Source organism: Oncorhynchus clarkii, chromosome 30 (assembly GCF_045791955.1).
Source record: "Oncorhynchus clarkii lewisi isolate Uvic-CL-2024 chromosome 30, UVic_Ocla_1.0, whole genome shotgun sequence".
Classification (NCBI taxonomy): domain Eukaryota; kingdom Metazoa; phylum Chordata; class Actinopteri; order Salmoniformes; family Salmonidae; genus Oncorhynchus; species Oncorhynchus clarkii.
Genome location: NC_092176.1, coordinates 6,983,776 through 7,002,791, shown reverse-complemented (window position 1 = coordinate 7,002,791; position 19,016 = coordinate 6,983,776). Strand labels below are relative to the sequence as shown.

General features: G+C 40.9%; 1 protein-coding gene across 1 annotated transcript in view; it reads right to left on the bottom strand.

Annotated features, from left to right (window-relative positions):
- Positions 1–18,696, bottom strand: part of LOC139389990 (mediator of RNA polymerase II transcription subunit 27-like) — a 100,738-nt gene extending 82,042 nt beyond the window's left edge. Inside the window, exons 1-2 of the mRNA XM_071137057.1 lie at positions 18,476–18,696; positions 4,778–4,922 (exon numbers count right to left, since the gene is read on the bottom strand). Coding sequence (XP_070993158.1) covers positions 4,778–4,922; positions 18,476–18,678 — 348 coding nt within the window. The 5' untranslated portion in view covers positions 18,679–18,696. The remainder of the gene's footprint in view (positions 1–4,777; positions 4,923–18,475) is intronic.
- Between the last annotated feature and the right edge of the window lie 320 nt (positions 18,697–19,016).

Sequence of the window (19,016 nt, the reverse complement as noted above, 5' to 3'; positions counted from 1 at the left end):
GAAGTATTCACACCCCTTTAATTTTTCCACATTTTGTTGTTGCAGCTTGAATTTAAAATTGATAAAATGTAGATTTTTTTTGTCACTGGCCTACACACAATACTCCGAAATGTCAGTGTAAATATGTTTAGGCATTTTTAAAAATTAATTAAAAAAGAAAAGCTGAAATGTCTCCCCCCTTTCAGCTCCTTTGTGATAGCAAGCCGAAATAAGTTCAGGAGTAAAAATGTGCTTAACAAGTCACGTAATAAATTGCATGGACTCACTCTGTGTGCTATAACAGTGTTTAACATGATTTTTGAATGACTACTTAATCTCTGTACCCCACACATACAGATAATTGTAAGGTCCCCAGTTGAGCAGTGAATTTCAAACACAGATTCAACCACAAAGACCAGGGAGGTTTTCCAATGCCTCACAATTGGTAGATGGGTAAAATAAAATAAAAAGCAGACATTGAATATCACTTTGAGCATGGTGAAGTTATTATTTACACTGGTGTATCAATACACCTAGTCAGTACAAAGATACAGCCGTCTTTCCTAACTCAGTTGCCGGAAAAGGAAACCGCTCAGAGATTTTATTATGAGGCCAATAGTGACTTTAAAAGAGTTAGAGTTTAAGGCTGTGATAGGAGAAAACTGAGGATGGATCAACAACATCATAGTTACACCACAATACTAACTTAATTGACAGAGTGAAAATAAAAAAGCCTGTACAGAACAAAAATATTCAAAAACATACATCCTGTTTGCAACAAGACACTAAAGTAATATTGCAAAAACTGTGGCAAAGCAATACACTTTTTGTCCTGAATACAAAGTATTGGATTTGACCCAAGCATAACACATTACTGAGTACCACTCTCTATATTTCCAAGCATAGAGGTGGCTGCATCATGTTATGGGTATGCTTGTGATTGTTAAGGACTGGGGAGTTTCAGGATAAAACAAATACAAAATTGAGCTAAGCACAGGTAACATCCTAGAGGAAAACCTGGTTCAGTCTGCTTTCCACCAGACACTGGGAGACTAATTCACCTATCAGCAGGAAAATAACCTAAAACACAAGGCCAAATATACACTGGAGATGCTCATCAAGAAGACTGTGAATGTTCCTGAGAGGCCGAGTTACAGTTTTGACTCAAATATGCTTGAAAACAACCTGAAAATGGTTGTCTAGCAATGATCAACAACCAATTTGACAGCCTGAATCATTTTTTTTTACAAATAATTAAAAAATATATATATTTTTTGTAGATTGTTTATAAAAAAAAATACAATTAAACCCACTTTGTAACAAAATATGTAAAAAGTCAAGGGGTGTGAATACTTTGAAGGCACTGTAATTATGGTTTTTGGCGGATTGAAAGCCTATATTGTGTCACTTTATTATTTAAGCTCGTAAAGCTGTCAAGATGTTTATGCATTTGAGCCGATCCAAAGATGATTTTGCTGAGCTGAGACACTTTTCTTTGATGTGTAAATTATCCGATTACTCTTAACTTATTGGAAAAATGTCACTAGATCACCCCGCAGTCATGAGGCTCGGTGTTGGAGGCGCTGCTTAGACCACTGCGCTCCGGCAGTTCACAATACTCTAGCAAGCACTAAGAATAATGATGATTCATAGGTGTGTCGTTTTTTAATGACTTTGTTTTAAGCCTTCCCCAAACCATAGCCCTTATTAATTCCTAAATTGTTAAACTGAGTTGTTTTTCTGTTTTAACCCTGTAACCATGTGGAATTAATACTGATGGGGAAAAAATCTATACGGTTACATATCGGGATATTATTTTTGACAATATATTGTATCGTTTTGAGATTATCACAATATAATTTTATCACTAGTTGGCTGTATCTGTACCAAAACGTTTATTTTTTCTTCATAGGTTGTTCTCTCTTTTTAAATAGGGAGTCAATTTATTTTCAGCAATTTTATTTCCTTGACTGATCAAAACTCATTTTCTCATGGGCTCTCTCATACCTCTGCAGCTCTAAGCAATATTTTTTGGAACATCGAATCACAATAAAAAAAATCACAGTTTCGAATCGCAATACATATCGTATCGGCACCTAAGTATCGTGACAAGATCGTATCTTAAGGTCCCTGGCAATTCCCAGCCTACTGTTGCCAACCCTTAGTAAACTTTTGGGAAAAAATGGTGTTTGACCAGATACAATGATATTTTACAGTAAAAAAATTTACAACAGAATTTCAGCAAGCTTATAGGGAAGGACATTCAACAAGCACAGCACTTACACAAATGGCTGGTGATTGGCTGAGAGAAATTAATGAAAAAGAACATGGATAAAGAGTTACCCGTCTAACACATGGAGTGTTCTTTAATGGAAGTTTCTCCAACAAAATCCAGGTAGAATCAGGAATTCCCAAGGGCAGCTGTCTAGGCCCCTTACTTTTTTTTCAATCTTTACTAACGACATTCCACTGGCTTTGAGTAAAGCCAGTGTGTCTATGTATGTGGATGACTCAACACTTTACATGTCAGCTACCACAGCAACTGAAATGACTGCAACACTTAACAAAGAGCTGCAGTTAGTTTCTGAATGGGTGGCAAGGAATAAGTTAGTCCTAAATATTTCCAAAAATAAAAGCATTGTATTTGGGACTAATAATTCACTAAACCTTATACCTCAACAAAATCTTTGGAAATTGAGAAAGTTGAGGAGACTAAACTGCTTGGAGTAACCCTGGATTGTAAAGTGTCATGGTCAAAACATATTGATACAACAGTAGCTAGGATGTGGAGAAGTCTGTCCATAATAAAGCGCTGCTCTGCATTAACAGCACTATCAACAGGGCAGGTCCTACAGGCCCTAGTTTTGTCGCACCTGGACTACTGTTCAGCCGTGTGGTTGGGTGCCACAAAGAGGGACTTAGGAAAATTGCAATTGGCTCAGAACAGGGCAGCATGGCTGGTCCTTGGATGTACATAGAGAGCCAACATTAATAATATGCATGTCAATCTCTCCTGGCTCAAAGTGGAGGAAAGATTGACTTCATCACTACTTGTATTTGTGAGAGGTATTGATTGACATGTTGAATGTACCGAGCTGTCTGTTTGAACTACTGACACACAGCTCGGATACCCATGCATACCCCACAAGACATGCCACCAGAGGTCTCTTCTTAGGCTAATTGAGGCTATTTTGCTGCGCTCCCCTTGCTCCCTGTCTACAACAACTCCAGTCATATGAAACGGCCTTCTCATGTAGGCAACTTAATTCCGTAACTGTAATTCCATTAGAAATCTCTCACCGCACTTGCTGCACATGGAGCCTCTGACAGTAGTGCTGCTTTGATTAGAAGTATAATAGTCACATGTACAGGGTTGCAGATATAAATTCGGGGTCCAGTGAAAATCTTAAACTCTGAGCTTCAACAATGCAGGTCAAAGTGAAATAAAAACAATCAATGTAATAAAAAATATAAATAAAACATATTTATATATATATGTAAAACACTAACACGATTTATACATGGTGCTCCTGTACCGCGTCTTAGTGATGGAAGCAGGGAGAACAGGCTATGGCTCGGGTGGCTTGGATCCCTGATTATCTTCTTGGCCTGCTTGCGACACCTGGTGTTGTAGGTGTCCTGGACAGCAGTCCGTGTGTACCCAATGGTGCGTTCGGCTGAGCGTACCACCCTCTGCAGTGCCTTGCGGTCGGCAGCGGCGGAGTTGCCATACCAGGCTGCGCTCAATGGTGCTCCTGTAGAACACTGTGAGGGCCCTCTAAGAAAATAGTACTATGACTATGGGTGGGTGAACCGGAATGGAGAGCTTGAATTTTTTTCTCAGCTCCAACTTCAGACAGTCGAGTCAAAAAACACAATATGCCAATTAGAATAGTATTTTTGTGTATTTTAGGGTACTTTTTCATACCACAATACTTTGACCTCAAATTGTGTGCATGGTACGCTAAATTTGTGCAGGTTGGCAAGTCTGTAAAAGTTTAGGCACAAGCGTGTCAGCTACAGGAATGGGTGCCATCTGTGTAACAGCACAAACCGTCATTCTGTTACCAAACTTTGAATCTGCACTGTTCTTCAAGTAAATGTGTTTTTGTAGAGTTTTCTGTGGAAATTGTTAAAAGTAGTCCTTGAGTATAGTGGTATGGTTTGTTTAACTTACAATCATTGTTATTTTGTTTGACAAACATTTTTAAAGCAACAAATATGAGTCTCAGCATCACTCTGTTATCATGGAATTTCCAATATCCTATATGATGACCTTACAAACAATGGGAGAAGTGGCATCATAGCTTGATACATACAGTATAGGCTAATGTATATTACGATATACCGTGCATCTGCATTTTATTTCAAATCCATCTTTACCTTACCTGTTATTTAAGACTTCCAGCATATGCTTTAAAAACTGAATCATTTCCATCATTTAGACAGTTATTTAGAGAGTTGTGACAATGGGGTGGTCAGAGATGCTGCACTGGGGGCCTATTGTTCACGTAACTAATGCAGCCTGTCATTGTAGGTTTTGAGCTGATACACTGGAAGCGTATCCCCCAGGAAACAGAAGCTAAACTTTATCATGTGTTTACCATGCGTCAATTTGGATCAAACAAATAATGTTAACCATGGGAGTGGCTTCACATTGAAATCCAGGGAAATTGTCCACAAGATTCCAATCTTTGACACATGAAACTGCATTGCAGAAAATACACTATGCCCTAGAATTGAATTCTGGCCTCATAGTATTGTTTCCCTTGTAGCCCAGTAGAAAAGCATGGCCTACCTTGTTAGACCACTTGTATGCCTGAAGGAGCTGACTGTACAGCGGGGTCTTGTCCTGAACTGGGTCCAGACTCAACAGGCCACTGTTGTGAAGGGGATGACTCTCTGAAGGTCTGCCAACCAGGGTACTGAGGCGTTCCAATTCACTACATAAGTACATAGAATAGCAGCTGTTAGAATAGGCTTCTATTTCCCTTCAACACAAGCATGGGCAATTCTGATTGGGGTGGGGGCCACAAAAAAATCGGAACTCATTATGGGGGGGGGGGGGGGGGCGCAGTGGATTGCAGGTCTTTGGTACCCACATCCATACCCACACATGCAGTCAGAGCCTAGCATTTTGCTACCCCCACATTTTTATTTTTTTACAGCTAATTTCCTGCTATTCTACACATTTTGCCATTTGGTGGAGAGAAGTGTTTGCAGTTTTTAATATATGTGATTGAGATTGACTACCCTGTTTGGTATTTCGACCATGATTACTACAAATGTAGATATCCGGACGTTAGATTTACTAACCAATCTCAGAAATGTGGGCTAATTGAGTGTGTGTTTGTGTGCGTGTGTGTGTGGGGGGGCTCCCATCCCTGCTTTAAAACATCAAATTTCTTTCTTATTTTGTATTTATCCTTGAACCAGAAAGGTCACATTGCAGATTTCTCTCTTTTACAAGTGAGCCCTGGCCAAGAAAGCAGCATATAGTAAACACAACATAAAACACAACATAAAACATAACAATGAATGGAAGTTAACAGCGCAAAGCCCATAAGAGAGCATAAAAGAGCAGGTTTAAAAACATGTGCAATTTGTGGTCAGCAGGCCTATAATCTGTCAATAAACATTATCAAATCAGATTAAAATAATCTAGTTTCCAAGATGTATTCCAAGACGATGGGCCAGCTGCCAAATGGCCTTATAGACAAACATGTACTATAAGGATGGCCATCCTGCTAACTGATATAAGGTACAGTGATGTTTAAGAGGTCTTGTGTTTGTTACAAATCTAACTACAGCATGGTAGTGTTTCTAGTGTGTGCAGGTAAAACCATGGGGCATTCATGTAAAGAATATCATCATAGTCCAGCAAAGGCTGGACTACTTTTGTCTACATTTGTCTTTTGACACATCTGTCTTTTCTAGCTTGAAATAAAACTTTTCCTAAAGAAAAAGCCCAGATTAAGTTGAAGCTTTTTAATGAGCTGTTGAATGTGGGGTTTAAAATACAGAGCTTCATCAAGGTGAAATCCCAAGTACTTGTATGAGGACACCACCTCTATTGGCTTGTTTGAGTGAGTATCTGAGGCAGAGTAGGGGGTTGCTTTGAGCGGAAAAAGGTTGTTGGACAACAAACGCTTCCTACAATTTGAGAAATGCCTTAACTAGTGCGAGATCAGTCCTATAGATAGTGTATATGCAGATGACACGGAGTATACAAAACATTAGGAACATCTGCTCTTTCCATGACATCGGCTGACCAGGTGAAAGCTATGATCCCTTATTGATGTCACTTGTTAAATCCACTTCAAATCAGTGTAGATGAAGTGGAGGAGACATGTTAAAGAAGGATTTTTATGTCTTGAGAAAATTAAGACATAGACTGTGTATATGTGCCATTCAGAGGGTGAATGAGCAAGACAAAAGTTAAGTGCCTTTGAAGGGGGTATGGTAGGTGCCAGGCACACTGGTTTTAGTGTGTCAAGAACTGAAACACTCCTGTGATTTTCACGCCAACAGTTTTCTGTGTGTATCAAGAATGGTCTACCATGCAAAGGGCATCCAGGCAACTTGACACAATTGTGGGAAGCATTGGCGTCAACATGGGCCAGCATCCCTGTGGAACGCATTTGACATTTGTAGATTCCCTACCCCGATGAATTGAGGCTGTTCTGATGGCAAAAGGGGTTGCAACTCAATATTAGGAAGGTGTTCCTAATGCTGTGTACATTCAGTGTAGATGTACCTTTTCATTAGATATTTTTTCACACCAGTCATGAATAATGAACAATAATGGCCCAAGAATGGAACCCTGCGGCACTCAAGTATTTAAAGAAAGCTTGTCAGAAGTCATGCCATCAACCTGTTCACATTGTGATGTACAGTGGGGCAAAAAAGTATTTAGCCAGCCACCAATTGTGCAAGTTCTCCCATTTAAAAAGATGAGAGGCCTGTAATTTTCATCATAGGTACAAAAAAAAATCCAGAAAATCTAATTGTAGAATTTTTAATGAAATTATTTGCAAATTATGGTGGAAAATAAGTATTTGGTCAATAACAAAAGTTTATCTCAATACATTGTTATAAACCCTTTGTTGGCAATGACAGAGGTCAAACGTTTTCAGTAAGTCTTCACACACTGTTGCTGGTATTTTGGCCCATTCCTCCATGCAGATCTCCTCTAGAGCAGTGATGTTTTGGGGCTGTTGCTGGGCAACACGGACTTTCAACTCCCTCCAAAGATTTTCTATGGGGTTTGAGATCTGGAGACTGGCTAGGCCACTCCAGGACCTTGAAATGCTTCAACGAAGCCACTCCTTCGTTGCCCGGGCGGTGTGTTTGGGATCATTGTCATGCTGAAAGACCCAGCCACGTTTCATCTTCAATGCCCTTGCTGATGGAAGGAGGTTTTCAGTCAAAATCTCACGATACATGGCCCCATTCATTCTTTCCTTTACACGGATCAGTCGCCTTGGTCCCTTTGCAGAAAAACAGCCCCAAAGCATGATGTTTCCACCCCCACGCTTCACAGTAGGTATGGTGTTCTTTGGATGCAACTCCGCATTCTTTGTCCTCCAAACACGACGTGTTGAGTTTTTACCAAAAAGTTATATTTTAGTTTCATTTGACCATATGACATTCTCCCAATCTTCTTCTGGATCATCCAAATGCTCTCTAGCAAACTTCCGACTGGCCTGGACATGTACTGGCTTAAGCAGAGGGACACGTCTGGCACTGCAGGATTTGAGTCCCTGGCGGCGTAGTGTGTTACTGATGGTAGGCTTTGTTGCTTTGGTTCCAGCTCTCTGCAGGTCATTCACTAGGTCCCCCCGTGTGGTTCTGGGATTTTTACTCACCGTTCTTGTGATAATTTTGACCCCACGGGGTGAGATCTTGCGTGGAGCCCCAGATCGAGGGAGATTATCAGTGGTCTTGTATGTCTTCCATTTCCTAATAATTGCTCCCACAGTTGATTTCTTCAAACCAAGCTGCTTACCTATTGCAGATTCAGTCTTCCCAGCCTGGTGCAGGTCTACAATTTTGTTTCTGGTGTCCTTTGACAGCTCTTTGGTCTTGGCCATAGTGGAGTTTGGAGTGTGACTGTTTGAGGTTGTGAACAGGTGTATTTTATTCTGATAACAAGTTCAAACAGGTGCTATAAATACAGGTAACGAGTGGAGGACAGAGGAGCCTCTTAAAGAATAAGTTACAGGTCTGTGAGAGCCAGAAATCTTGCTTGTTTGTAGGTGACCAAATACTTATTTTCCACCATAATTTGCAAATAAATTCATTAAAAATCCTACAATGTGATTTTCTAGATTTTTTTTTCTCATTTTGTCTGTCATAGTTGAAGTGTACCTATGATGAAAATTACAGGCCTCTCTCATCTTTTTAAGTAGGATAACTTGCACAATTGGTGGCTGACTAAATACTTTTTTTGCCCCACTGTAACACTAAGAAAATCATTAAACCAACAAAAAGCTTTACTTGAAAGGCCTATCTTTGACAAGCTCTGCATCAATATCTCAGTCTACTGTGTCAAACACCTTAGACAAATCAATGAACAAAGCAACACAATGCTGTTTAGAATCAAGTGCTTCCAGTATTAGTAACTTTCATGGTCGCCGTAGTAGTGCTGTGCTTCTTTCTAAATCCAGACTGAAACTTGTTCAGTACATTATTGGTGGATAAAAACTCCTTCAGCTACTCACTAACAAGTCAGGGCTCCGGACTGCAGCCATTTAGTCACAATTTGTGACCCTTTGACTTGTCTGTGCGAGTAAAAAAAACGTAACTGGTAGCATCAGTGCGAGCTGAACATTCATTACATGGTCACCTCACTGAAAAGTTTCAAAACATCACATTTTTTGGCGGCTAAAACCATGATTTGGTCAATAAGGAAAGTGCATTACCCTCATGATTTCTGTAATGAAAGTGTCTGCCCTGACCCTGGGCCTGCTGATGTGATGAGCAAGCCACGCTCTCTCTGTCTCCTCAGATGTGCAGTGAGGGATTGTATAACATTTGCGGGAAATGCACATCTTTGGAAGCAACTGATGTTGTTCTCAGCTTTCTGTGGGTATAATTTGTATTTGTCATCTCTAAATATGTTTGATATGGCTTTCAGATACGGAGCGAGCGAAATGTGCAATTGTGCGTCAGCCATTGCGAGTGCATAGGGTAACAGTCTACAAGCGCAACCTTTTTTTTAGGACATGACACATTTACTGTTAGATTACGACTAGCATTGGGTATTATATTTTGTGTTAGTGATCTAGCTAATGTGTTCTAAGTTTCACTTCCTCGTGTGGTGAAATAGCCCAAAAATGTATTAGCATATGATAATATTGCACATTAAGATGGAGGCAAATTCATATTTAATGAACAACAAAATTCAGAAGATTCTGGAGCCCTATTTTAACAGCAAAATATAACAACCTATTGTCAAAACACAATTCACGATAATCACTGGACTTTCTTGCACATCAAAATACAGTGCATTCGGAAAGTATTCAGAACCCCTGACTTTTTCCACATTTCTTATGTTACAGCCTTATTCTAAAAATGATTATATTCTCATTTATAGGGTGTTAAATGTAGATTGATGATGAGAAAAAACTTAGCAAAAACAGGCCCTAATCTATATATTTCACACAATACAGACATGCATTTGCTGGTCACAGATAGCTCTAAAAGAAAGGTAGGGGCGTGGATCAGAAAACCAGTCAGTACCTGGTGGGACCACCATTTACCTCAAGCAGCACGACACATCTACTTTGCACAGAGTTGATCAGGCTGTTGATTGTGGCCTGTGGAATGTTGTCTCACTCCTCAATGGCTGTGCGAAGTTGCTGGATATTGGCGGGAACTGGAGCACGCTGTGGTACACGTCGATCGAGAGCATCCCAAACATGCTCAATGGGTGACGTGTCCGAGTATGCAAGCCATGGAAGAACTGGGACATTTTCAACTTTCAGGAATTGTGTACAGATCCTTGTGACATGGGGCAGTGCATTATCATGCTGAAACATGAGGTGATGGCGGCGAATGAATTGCACGACCATGGGCCTCAGGACCTCGTCAGTGGTGCATTCAAATTGCCATCGATAAAATGCTATTGTGTTTGTTGTCCATAGCTTATACTATACATAGCCCATACTATAACCCCACCGCCACCATGGGGGACTCTGTTCACAACATTGACATAAGCAAACTGCTCTACAGTTGAAACCGGGATTCATCCATCTCCAGCATGCCAATGGCAATCGAAGGGGAGCATTTGCCCACTGAAGTCGGTTACGATGCAAATTGTAGTCAAGTCAAGACCATGGTGAGGATGACGAGCATGCAGATGAGCTTCCCTGAGACGGCTTCTGACAGAATGCGCATAAATTCTTTAGTTATACAAACCCACAGTTTCATCAGCTGTCCGGGTGGCTGGTCTCAGATGATCCCGAAGGTGAAGAAGCCGGATGTGGAGGTCCTGGGCTAGTGTGGTTGCACATGGTCTTGGATTGTGAGGCCAGTTGGATGTACTGCCAAATTCTCTAAAACTACGTTGGAGGCGGACTATGGTAGAGAAATTAATTCTCTGACAACAGCAGTGTTGGACAGTTAGTATGCCAATTGCACGCTCCCTCAAAACTAGAGATATCTTTGGCATTGTGTTGTATGACAAAACTGCACATTTTAGAGCGGCCTTTTATTGTCCCCAGCACATGATGCACCTGTGTAGGGTTACAAAGGGTTATAAACTCTGGAATTTGTGTTTGTCCACCCACCTCTTGAGGATTGACCACAAGTTCTCAATGGGATTAAGGTTTTCCTGTCCATTGACGCAAAATATCTATACTTTGTTCCCCGAACCACTTAGTTATCACTTTTTCCTTATGGCAAGGTGCTCCATCATGCTGGAAAAGGAATTGTTCGTCACCAAACTGTTCCTGGATGGTTGGGAGAAGTTGCTCTCAGAGGATGTGTTGGTACCATTCTTTATTCATGGCTGTGTTCTTAGGCAAAATTGTGAGTGAGCCCGCTCCCTTGGCTGAGAAGCAACCTCACACATGAATGGTTTCAGGATTCTTTACTGTTGGCTTGACACAGGACTGATGGTAGCGCTCACCTTGTCTTCTCCGGACAAGCTTTTTCCGGATGCCCCAAACAATCGGAAAGGGGATTCATCAGAGAAAATGACTTTACCCCAGTCCTCAGCAGTCCAATCCCTGTACCTTTTGCAGAATATCAGTCTGTCCCTGATGTTTTTCCTGGAGAGAAGTGGATTCTTTGCTGCCCTTCTTGACACCAGGCCATCCTCCAAAAGTCATTCCTGAGCAAGCTCGTACTGGTGGTGCCCCGATCCCGCAGCTGAATCAACTTTAGGAGACGGTCCTGGCGCTTGCTGGACTTTCTTGGGCGCCCTGAAGCCATCTTCACAACAACTGAACCGCTCTCCTTGAAGTTCTTGATGATCCGATAAATGGTCGATGTAGGTGCAATCTTACCGGCAGCAATATCCTTGCCTGTGAAGCCCTTTTTGTGCAAAGCAATTATGATGGTACGTGTTTCCTTGCAGGTAACCATGGTTGACAGAGGAAGAACAATAATTCGTAACCATGGTTGACAGAGGAAGAACAATAATTCCAAGCACCACCCTCCTTTTGAAGCTTCCAGTTTGTTATTCAAACTCAATCAGCATGACAGAGTGATCTCCAGCCTTGCCCTCGTCAACACTCACACCTGTGTTAACGAGAGAATCACTGACATGATGTCACCTGGTCCTTTTGTGGCAGGGCTGAAATGCAGTGGAAAAGTTTTGGGGGGATTCAGTTCATTTGAATGGCAAAGAGGGACTTTGCAATTAATTGCAATTCACGTGATCACTCTTCATAACATTCTGGAGTATATGCAAACTGCCTTCATACAAACTGAGGAACAAGACTTTGTGAAAATTAATATTTGTGTCATTCTCAAAACTTTTGGCTATGACTGTACAGCTGATTCTCAAGATCTTGCACACTAATGAGATGCTATTGAGCCCACACTACTACACTGTCTGAGCTAAGGACTACATGCTTTCTGGTAAGTTTTGATTACAATACTGGGTGGGGTGAATATATTTTATCTGACATACATTACTTTTTGTTAACTAGTAAATAGCCTACAGCAAAGTGTGTTTAAATCATTTATAACAATTTCTGCTAGATAGTTTTTTCTACCACGTGTGTTTTAGCTTGCTTGAAACTGCTAACTCAGGAGAGTTAATTCACCTGTTTCCATAAGTGTTTCATTTTAAAACATTTATCTTACAAAGGAGTTGTCTAATCTAACTGCTTAACTTCTTAGTGACAGGGGGCAGTATTTTCACGTCTGGATGAAATGCATGCCCAAATTCAACTGCCTGCTACTCAACCCCAGAAAATAAGATATGCATATTATTAATAGATTTGAATATAAAACACTCTGAAGTTTCTAAAACTGTTTGAATCATGTCTGTTAGTATAACAGAACTTATTTAGCAGGCGAAACCCCGAGGTCAAACCATTCAGATTTTTGTTTTGATGTCACTCTTTTCAATGAGATTTCATTGGGAATCCAGATTTCTAAGGGACCTTCTTGCAGTTCCTATCGCTTCCACTGGATGTCAACAGTCTTTAGAAATTGGTTGAGGTTATTCCTTTGTGTAATGAAGAAGTACGGCCATCTTGAACGAGGGCGCGTGACCAGAAAGCTAGCTACAGTTTGTTTTCTTCCTGTATTGAACACAGATCATCCCGTCTTCAATTTTATCGATTATTAACGTTACAAAATACCTAAAGATGTATTACAAAAGTAGTTTGAAATGTTTTGGCAAAGTTTACAGGTTACTTTTGAGATATTTTGTAGTCACGTTGCGCAAGTTGGAACCGGTGTTTTTCTGGATCAAACGCGCCAAATAAATGGACATTATGGATATATATCGACGGAATTAATCAAACAAAAATAACATTTGTGATGTTTATGCGACATATTGGAGGGCAAACAAAAGAAGCTTGTCAAAGGTAAGACATTAACTATATTTTTATTTCTGCGTTTTGTGTCGCGCCTGCAGGGTTGAAATATGGTTTCTCTCTTTGTTTACGGAGGTGCTATCCTCAGATAATAGCATCGTTTGCTTTTGCCTAAAAGCCTTTTTGAAATCTGACATGTTGGCTGGATTCACAACAAGGGTAGCTTTAATTTGCTATCTTGATTTAATGAAAGTTTGATTTTTATAGTAATTTATTTGAATTTGGCCTCTGCATTTTATTCAGCCCCCAAAATTATTCAGCCCCCTTAAGTTAATACTTTGTAGCGCCACCTTTTGCTGCGATTACAGCTGTAAGTCGCTTGGGGTATGTCTCTATCAGTTTTGCACATCGAGAGACTGACATTTTTTCCCATTCCTCCTTGCAAAACAGCTCGAGCTCAGTGAGGTTGGATGGAGAGCATTTGTGAACAGCAGTTTTCAGTTCTTTCCACAGATTCTCAATTGGATTCAGGTCTGGACTTTGACTTGGCCATTCTAACACCTGGATATGTTTATTTTTGAACCATTCCATTGTAGATTTTGCTTTATGTTTTGGATCATTGTCTTGTTGGAAGACAAATCTCCGTCCCAGTCTCAGGTCTTTTGCAGACTCCATCAGGTTTTCTTCCAGAATGGTCCTGTATTTGGCTCCATCCATCTTCCCATCAATTTTAACCATCTTCCCTGTCCCTGCTGAAGAAAAGCAGGCCCAAACCATGATGCTGCCACCACCATGTTTGACAGTGGGGATGGTGTATTCAGCTGTGTTGCTTTTACGCCAAACATAACGTTTTGCATTGTGGCCAAAAAGTTCAATTTTGGTTTTATCTGACCAGAGCACCTTCTTCCACATGTTTGGTGTGTCTCCCAGGTGGCTTGTGGCAAACTTTAAACGACACTTTTTATGGATATCTTTAAGAAATGGCTTTCTTCTTGCCACTCTTCCATAAAGGCCAGATTTGTGCAATATACGACTGATTGTTGTCCTATGGACAGAGTCTCCCACCTCAGCTGTAGATCTCTGCAGTTCATCCAGAGTGATCATGGGCCTCTTGGCTGCATCTCTGATCAGTCTTCTCCTTGTATGAGCTGAAAGTTTAGAGGGACGGCCAGGTCTTGGTAGATTTGCAGTGGTCTGATACTCCTTCCATTTCAATATTATCGCTTGCACAGTGCTCCTTGGGATGTTTAAAGCTTGGGAAATCTTTTTGTATCCAAATCCGGCTTTAAACTTCTTCACAACAGTATCTCGGACCTGCCTGGTGTGTTCCTTGTTCTTCATGATGCTCTCTGCGCTTTTAACGGACCTCTGAGACTATCACAGTGCAGGTGCATTTATACGGAGACTTGATTACACACAGGTGGATTGTATTTATCATCATTAGTCATTTAGGTCAACATTGGATCATTCAGAGATCCTCACTGAACTTCTGGAGAGAGTTTGCTGCACTGAAAGTAAAGGGGCGGAATAATTTTGCACCCCCAATTTTTCAGTTTTTGATTTGTTAAAAAAGTTTGAAATATCTAATAAATGTCGTTCCACTTCATGATTGTGTCCCACTTGTTGTTGATTCTTCACAAAAAAATACAGTTTTATATCTTTATGTTTGAAGCCTGAAATGTGGCAAAAGGTCGCAAAGTTCAAGGGGGCCGAATACTTTCGCAAGGCACTGTAACTGGTTCACCTCTGATGCTCACAGACAATGTGTATTGAACTGAAGGCAGTCATCATTTATCTTGGACCACAGAAGGTATTTGCATGAAGGCCGCTTGGTCTAAAGTGGAGGAGTCCTACCCTCACATCACACCCATTGGCTGTGCTGCTCATGCATTGAATCTGCTCCTCAGGGACATCATGTAACTGACAACAATGGATACACTCTACAAGAGAGCCAAGGAAATGGGTAGGTATGTGAAGGGTCATCAAGTTGTAGCAGAAATCTACCTCACCAAGCAAAGTGAGAAGAATAGAGCACCACATTGAACCTGCCCAGCAACACCCATTGGGGTGGTGTTGTCATCATGTTTGACAGTCTCCTGGAGGGAAAGGAGTCTCTCCAAGAAATGGCCATATCACAGTCTGCCGATATAGACAGCCCCATCAAGAGGATCCTCCTGGGTGATGTATTTTGGGAGAGAGTGGTAAGCAGCCTGAAAATCCTGAAACCTATAGTAGTAGCCATTGCACAGCTTGCGGGAGACAGTGCCATCCTGTCTGATGTTCAGACTCTGCTTGCAGATGTAAGAGAAGAAATCCGTACTGCCCTGCCCACTTCACTGTTGCTCCAAGCAGAGGAAACTGCAGTTCTGAAATACATCAAAAAGCTTGAAGACTTCTGCCTGACGCCCATACACAGTGTACATGTTGGACCCCAAGTATGCTGGCAAGAGCATCCTGTCTGGTGCAGAGATCAACAAGGCCTATGGTGTCATCACAACCGTGTCTCGCCACCATGGCCTGGATGAGGGCAAAGTTCTTGGCAGTCTGGCGAAATACACTTCCAAGCAAGGGCATTGGGATGGAGATGTAATATGGCAGTCGTGCAAACATATCTCATCGGCCACCGTGTGGAAGGGACTTAGTGGATCTGAGGCTCTTTCCCATGTTGCCTCCACCATCCTCCAAATCCCACCAACATCAGCCGCCTCAGAGCGCAACTGGTCCTTGTTTGGGAAACCACACACCAAAGCACGCAAAAGGCTGACCAATACAAGGGTTGAAAAATGCTTTTTGAGCCTGACAACAAGCCATCCTCAACAAGGTTGGAAAGTGACAGTAAAGATGAGGCCTCAGAGTCTGATGTTCAAGAGGTGGACATTGAGGATGTCCAGGGAGAAGACATGGGAGCCTGAGAGGAAGACAATCAAAGCTTTAGTTTGTAGACTAATTTTACAGATGTTGAAAATGTTTTTTGGAGATGCGATGGATCATTGGTGATCATTCAATATTCCCTTTCTTTTGTTGTCCAGTGATATCATCCCATGTGAAGAGTCAACTAATTTAATTAAAGTTAAATTCGTAACTAAATAGTATTTTTTATTTTTTTTATTATTGGAAGGCTTTAATCATTTGCAATTATGTCTACTCATTAGAGGTAAAAGGTTTATGTTTCTGTCTCCATATTATATGGTAAATATAGCAAATAATGCAAAAAACATCCACAATAGTATTAATATTACATTTGCATATATTTCTGTTAATTCCCATATATTCCTGTTAATTCCCACCTTTGAATATTCCCCAAAATGTGGAACCCTACACCTGTTTAAGGATCATGCTCTTTAATCAGCTTCTTGATACAGTGCCTTGCAAAAGTATCCATCCCCCTTGGCGTTTTTCCTATTTTATTGCATTACAACCTGTAATTTAAATGGATATTTATTTGGATTTCATGTAATGGACACACACAAAATAGTCAAAATTGGTGAATTAAAAATTAAAATTAAAATTAACAAAAATTCTACAAAAAATGGAAAAGTGGTGCATGCATACGTATTCACCCCTTTGCTATGAAGCCCCTAAATAAGATCTGGTGCAATTTATTACCTTCAGAAGTCACATAGTTAGTTAAATAACATCCACCTGTGTGCAATCTAAGTATCACATGATCTCAGTATATATATACAGCTGTTCTGAAAGGCCCCAGAGTCTGCAACACCACTTAGCAAGGGGCACCACCAAGCTAGCGGCACCATGAAGACCAGTGAGCTATCAAAACAGGTCAGCGACAAAGTTGTGGAGAAGTACAGAGAAGGGTTGGGTTATAAAAAAAAGATCAAACTTTGAACATCCCACAGAGTACCATTGAATACATGATTTAAAAAATTGAAAGAATATGGCACCAAAACAAACCTGCCAAGAGATGGCCACCCACCAAAACTCATGGACCATTTAATCAGAGGCAACAAAGAGACCAAAGATAACCCTGCAGGAGCTGCAAAGCTCCACAGCAGAGATTGGAATATCTGTCCATAGGAACACTTTAAGACATACACTCCACATAGCTGGGCTTTACGGAAGACTGGCCAGGAAAAGCCATTGCTTAAAGGAAAAAAATAAGCAAAAGCATTTGGTGTTCGCCAAAAGGCATGTAGGAGACTCCCCAGACATATGGAAGACGGTACTCTGGTCAGATGAGACTAAAATTGAGCTTTTTGGACATCAAGGAAAATGCTATGTCTGGCGCAAACCCAACACCTCATCACCCTGAGAACACCATCCACACAGTGAAGCGTGGTGGTGGCAGCATCATGCTGGGGGGATGTTTTTCATCGTCAGGGACTGGGAAACTGGTAAGGGATGGATGGCGCTAAATACAGGGAAATTATTGAGGGAAACCTGTTTCAGTCTTCCAGAGATTTGAGACTGGAACAGAGGTTCACCTTCCAGCAGGACAATGACCCTAGGCATACTGCTAAAGCAACACTAGTGGTTTAAGGGGAACATTTAAATGGCCTAGTCAAAGCCCAGACCTCAATACAATTGAGAATATGTGGTATGACTTAGATTGCTGTACACCAGCAGAACCCATCAAACTTGAAGGAGCTGGAGCAGTTTTGCCTTGAAGAATGGCCAAAAATCCCAGTGGCTAGATGTGCCGAGCTTATAGAGACATACCCCAAGAGACTTGCCGCTGTAATTGCTGCAAAATGTGGCTCTACAAAGTATTGCATTTTTGGGGGTGAATAGTTATGCACGCTCAAGTTCTGTTTTGGCTTATTTCTTGTTTATTCCACAAAAAATATTTAGCATTTTCAAAGTGTTTAACTCAAACGATACAAACTCCCCCCAAAAATAAATTTTAATTCCAGGTTGTAAGGAAACAAAATAGGAAAAAGCCACTGTATGCCACACCTGTCAGGTGGATGGATTATCTTGAGAAATGGTAAATAACAGGGATGTAAAAAAAATTTGAGAGAAGATTTGTGCATATGGAACAATTCTGGGTTATTTTATTTCAGCTCATGAAACATGGGACCAACACTTAACATGTTGCGTTTATATTTTTGTTCAGTGTAGAAAAAAACTTTTTTGCAGCATTGAGGCACGTTAGACCATTCCTTCTGGGAGTTCAACTTTTGCTTTCACATCAAAGTAATGTGAACTTGGCTAGCTACACGTTTCACAATTTAAAATACATTCAAAATAGAGGTGCCTACAAGAATGGCAGTATGTTTTGTTTTGCTAGCTAACGTTAGATGCTATGACAAATGTCACTTGCGCGCGCACACTTTATTTAGCAATGGTCTGTATAAGCTAGGCTAACGTTGCGCACACACACCATTTACACTTCAGCTAAGTCATGGATACTAGCTAGTTGGAAATAACTTTTTAGTTAGATAACATTCATTCCTCACGCCTATCTAGCACGCTAACTTGTGTGTTTACAACAAAGATGTACCTAGCTAACGTTAGCACTTAACGTTACAGCTACTCACTTCAAGTCGCGATTCACAGACTGCAGGTTATCTTGAAACTCGGTAATAAAAACCTTTTCGCGTCCTTCGAGGGTTTCTTTGTTTTTCATCCCATCTTTCAGAGAGTCAAAAACCCTTGTTACACTTGAACGAAGTGCCTGAATAGCACTTATTGCTTGAGAAAATGCTTCTAAATTCACACCAACGTTCATTGCGTCCGCCATTTTTTTTCGCACGCTGAGATGAACGTCGCATAAACACCGTCATCGAGATGCAGTGCGTAGCAAGGGAAATGTAGTTCACGCTTTCCATGCCTGCTGTCTTCTCATTTGCTCACTGCCAGTATACATTTGCCCATTCAACTACTTCTTAAATCATTTTTAACTACCTTTTATATTGCTGTCTACAAACATTGTGCATTGTCAGTGTCCGTGTCTGTCTGTGACAATAATTTGGCCTCGGATGACCTATAGAAATGTGGAGGCTGTTTACACCCATTGGTCTGTGTGGCCACGCATCAGGACCATGGACAGCTCAACTTAGTGTTCTTCCATGGGAAGCC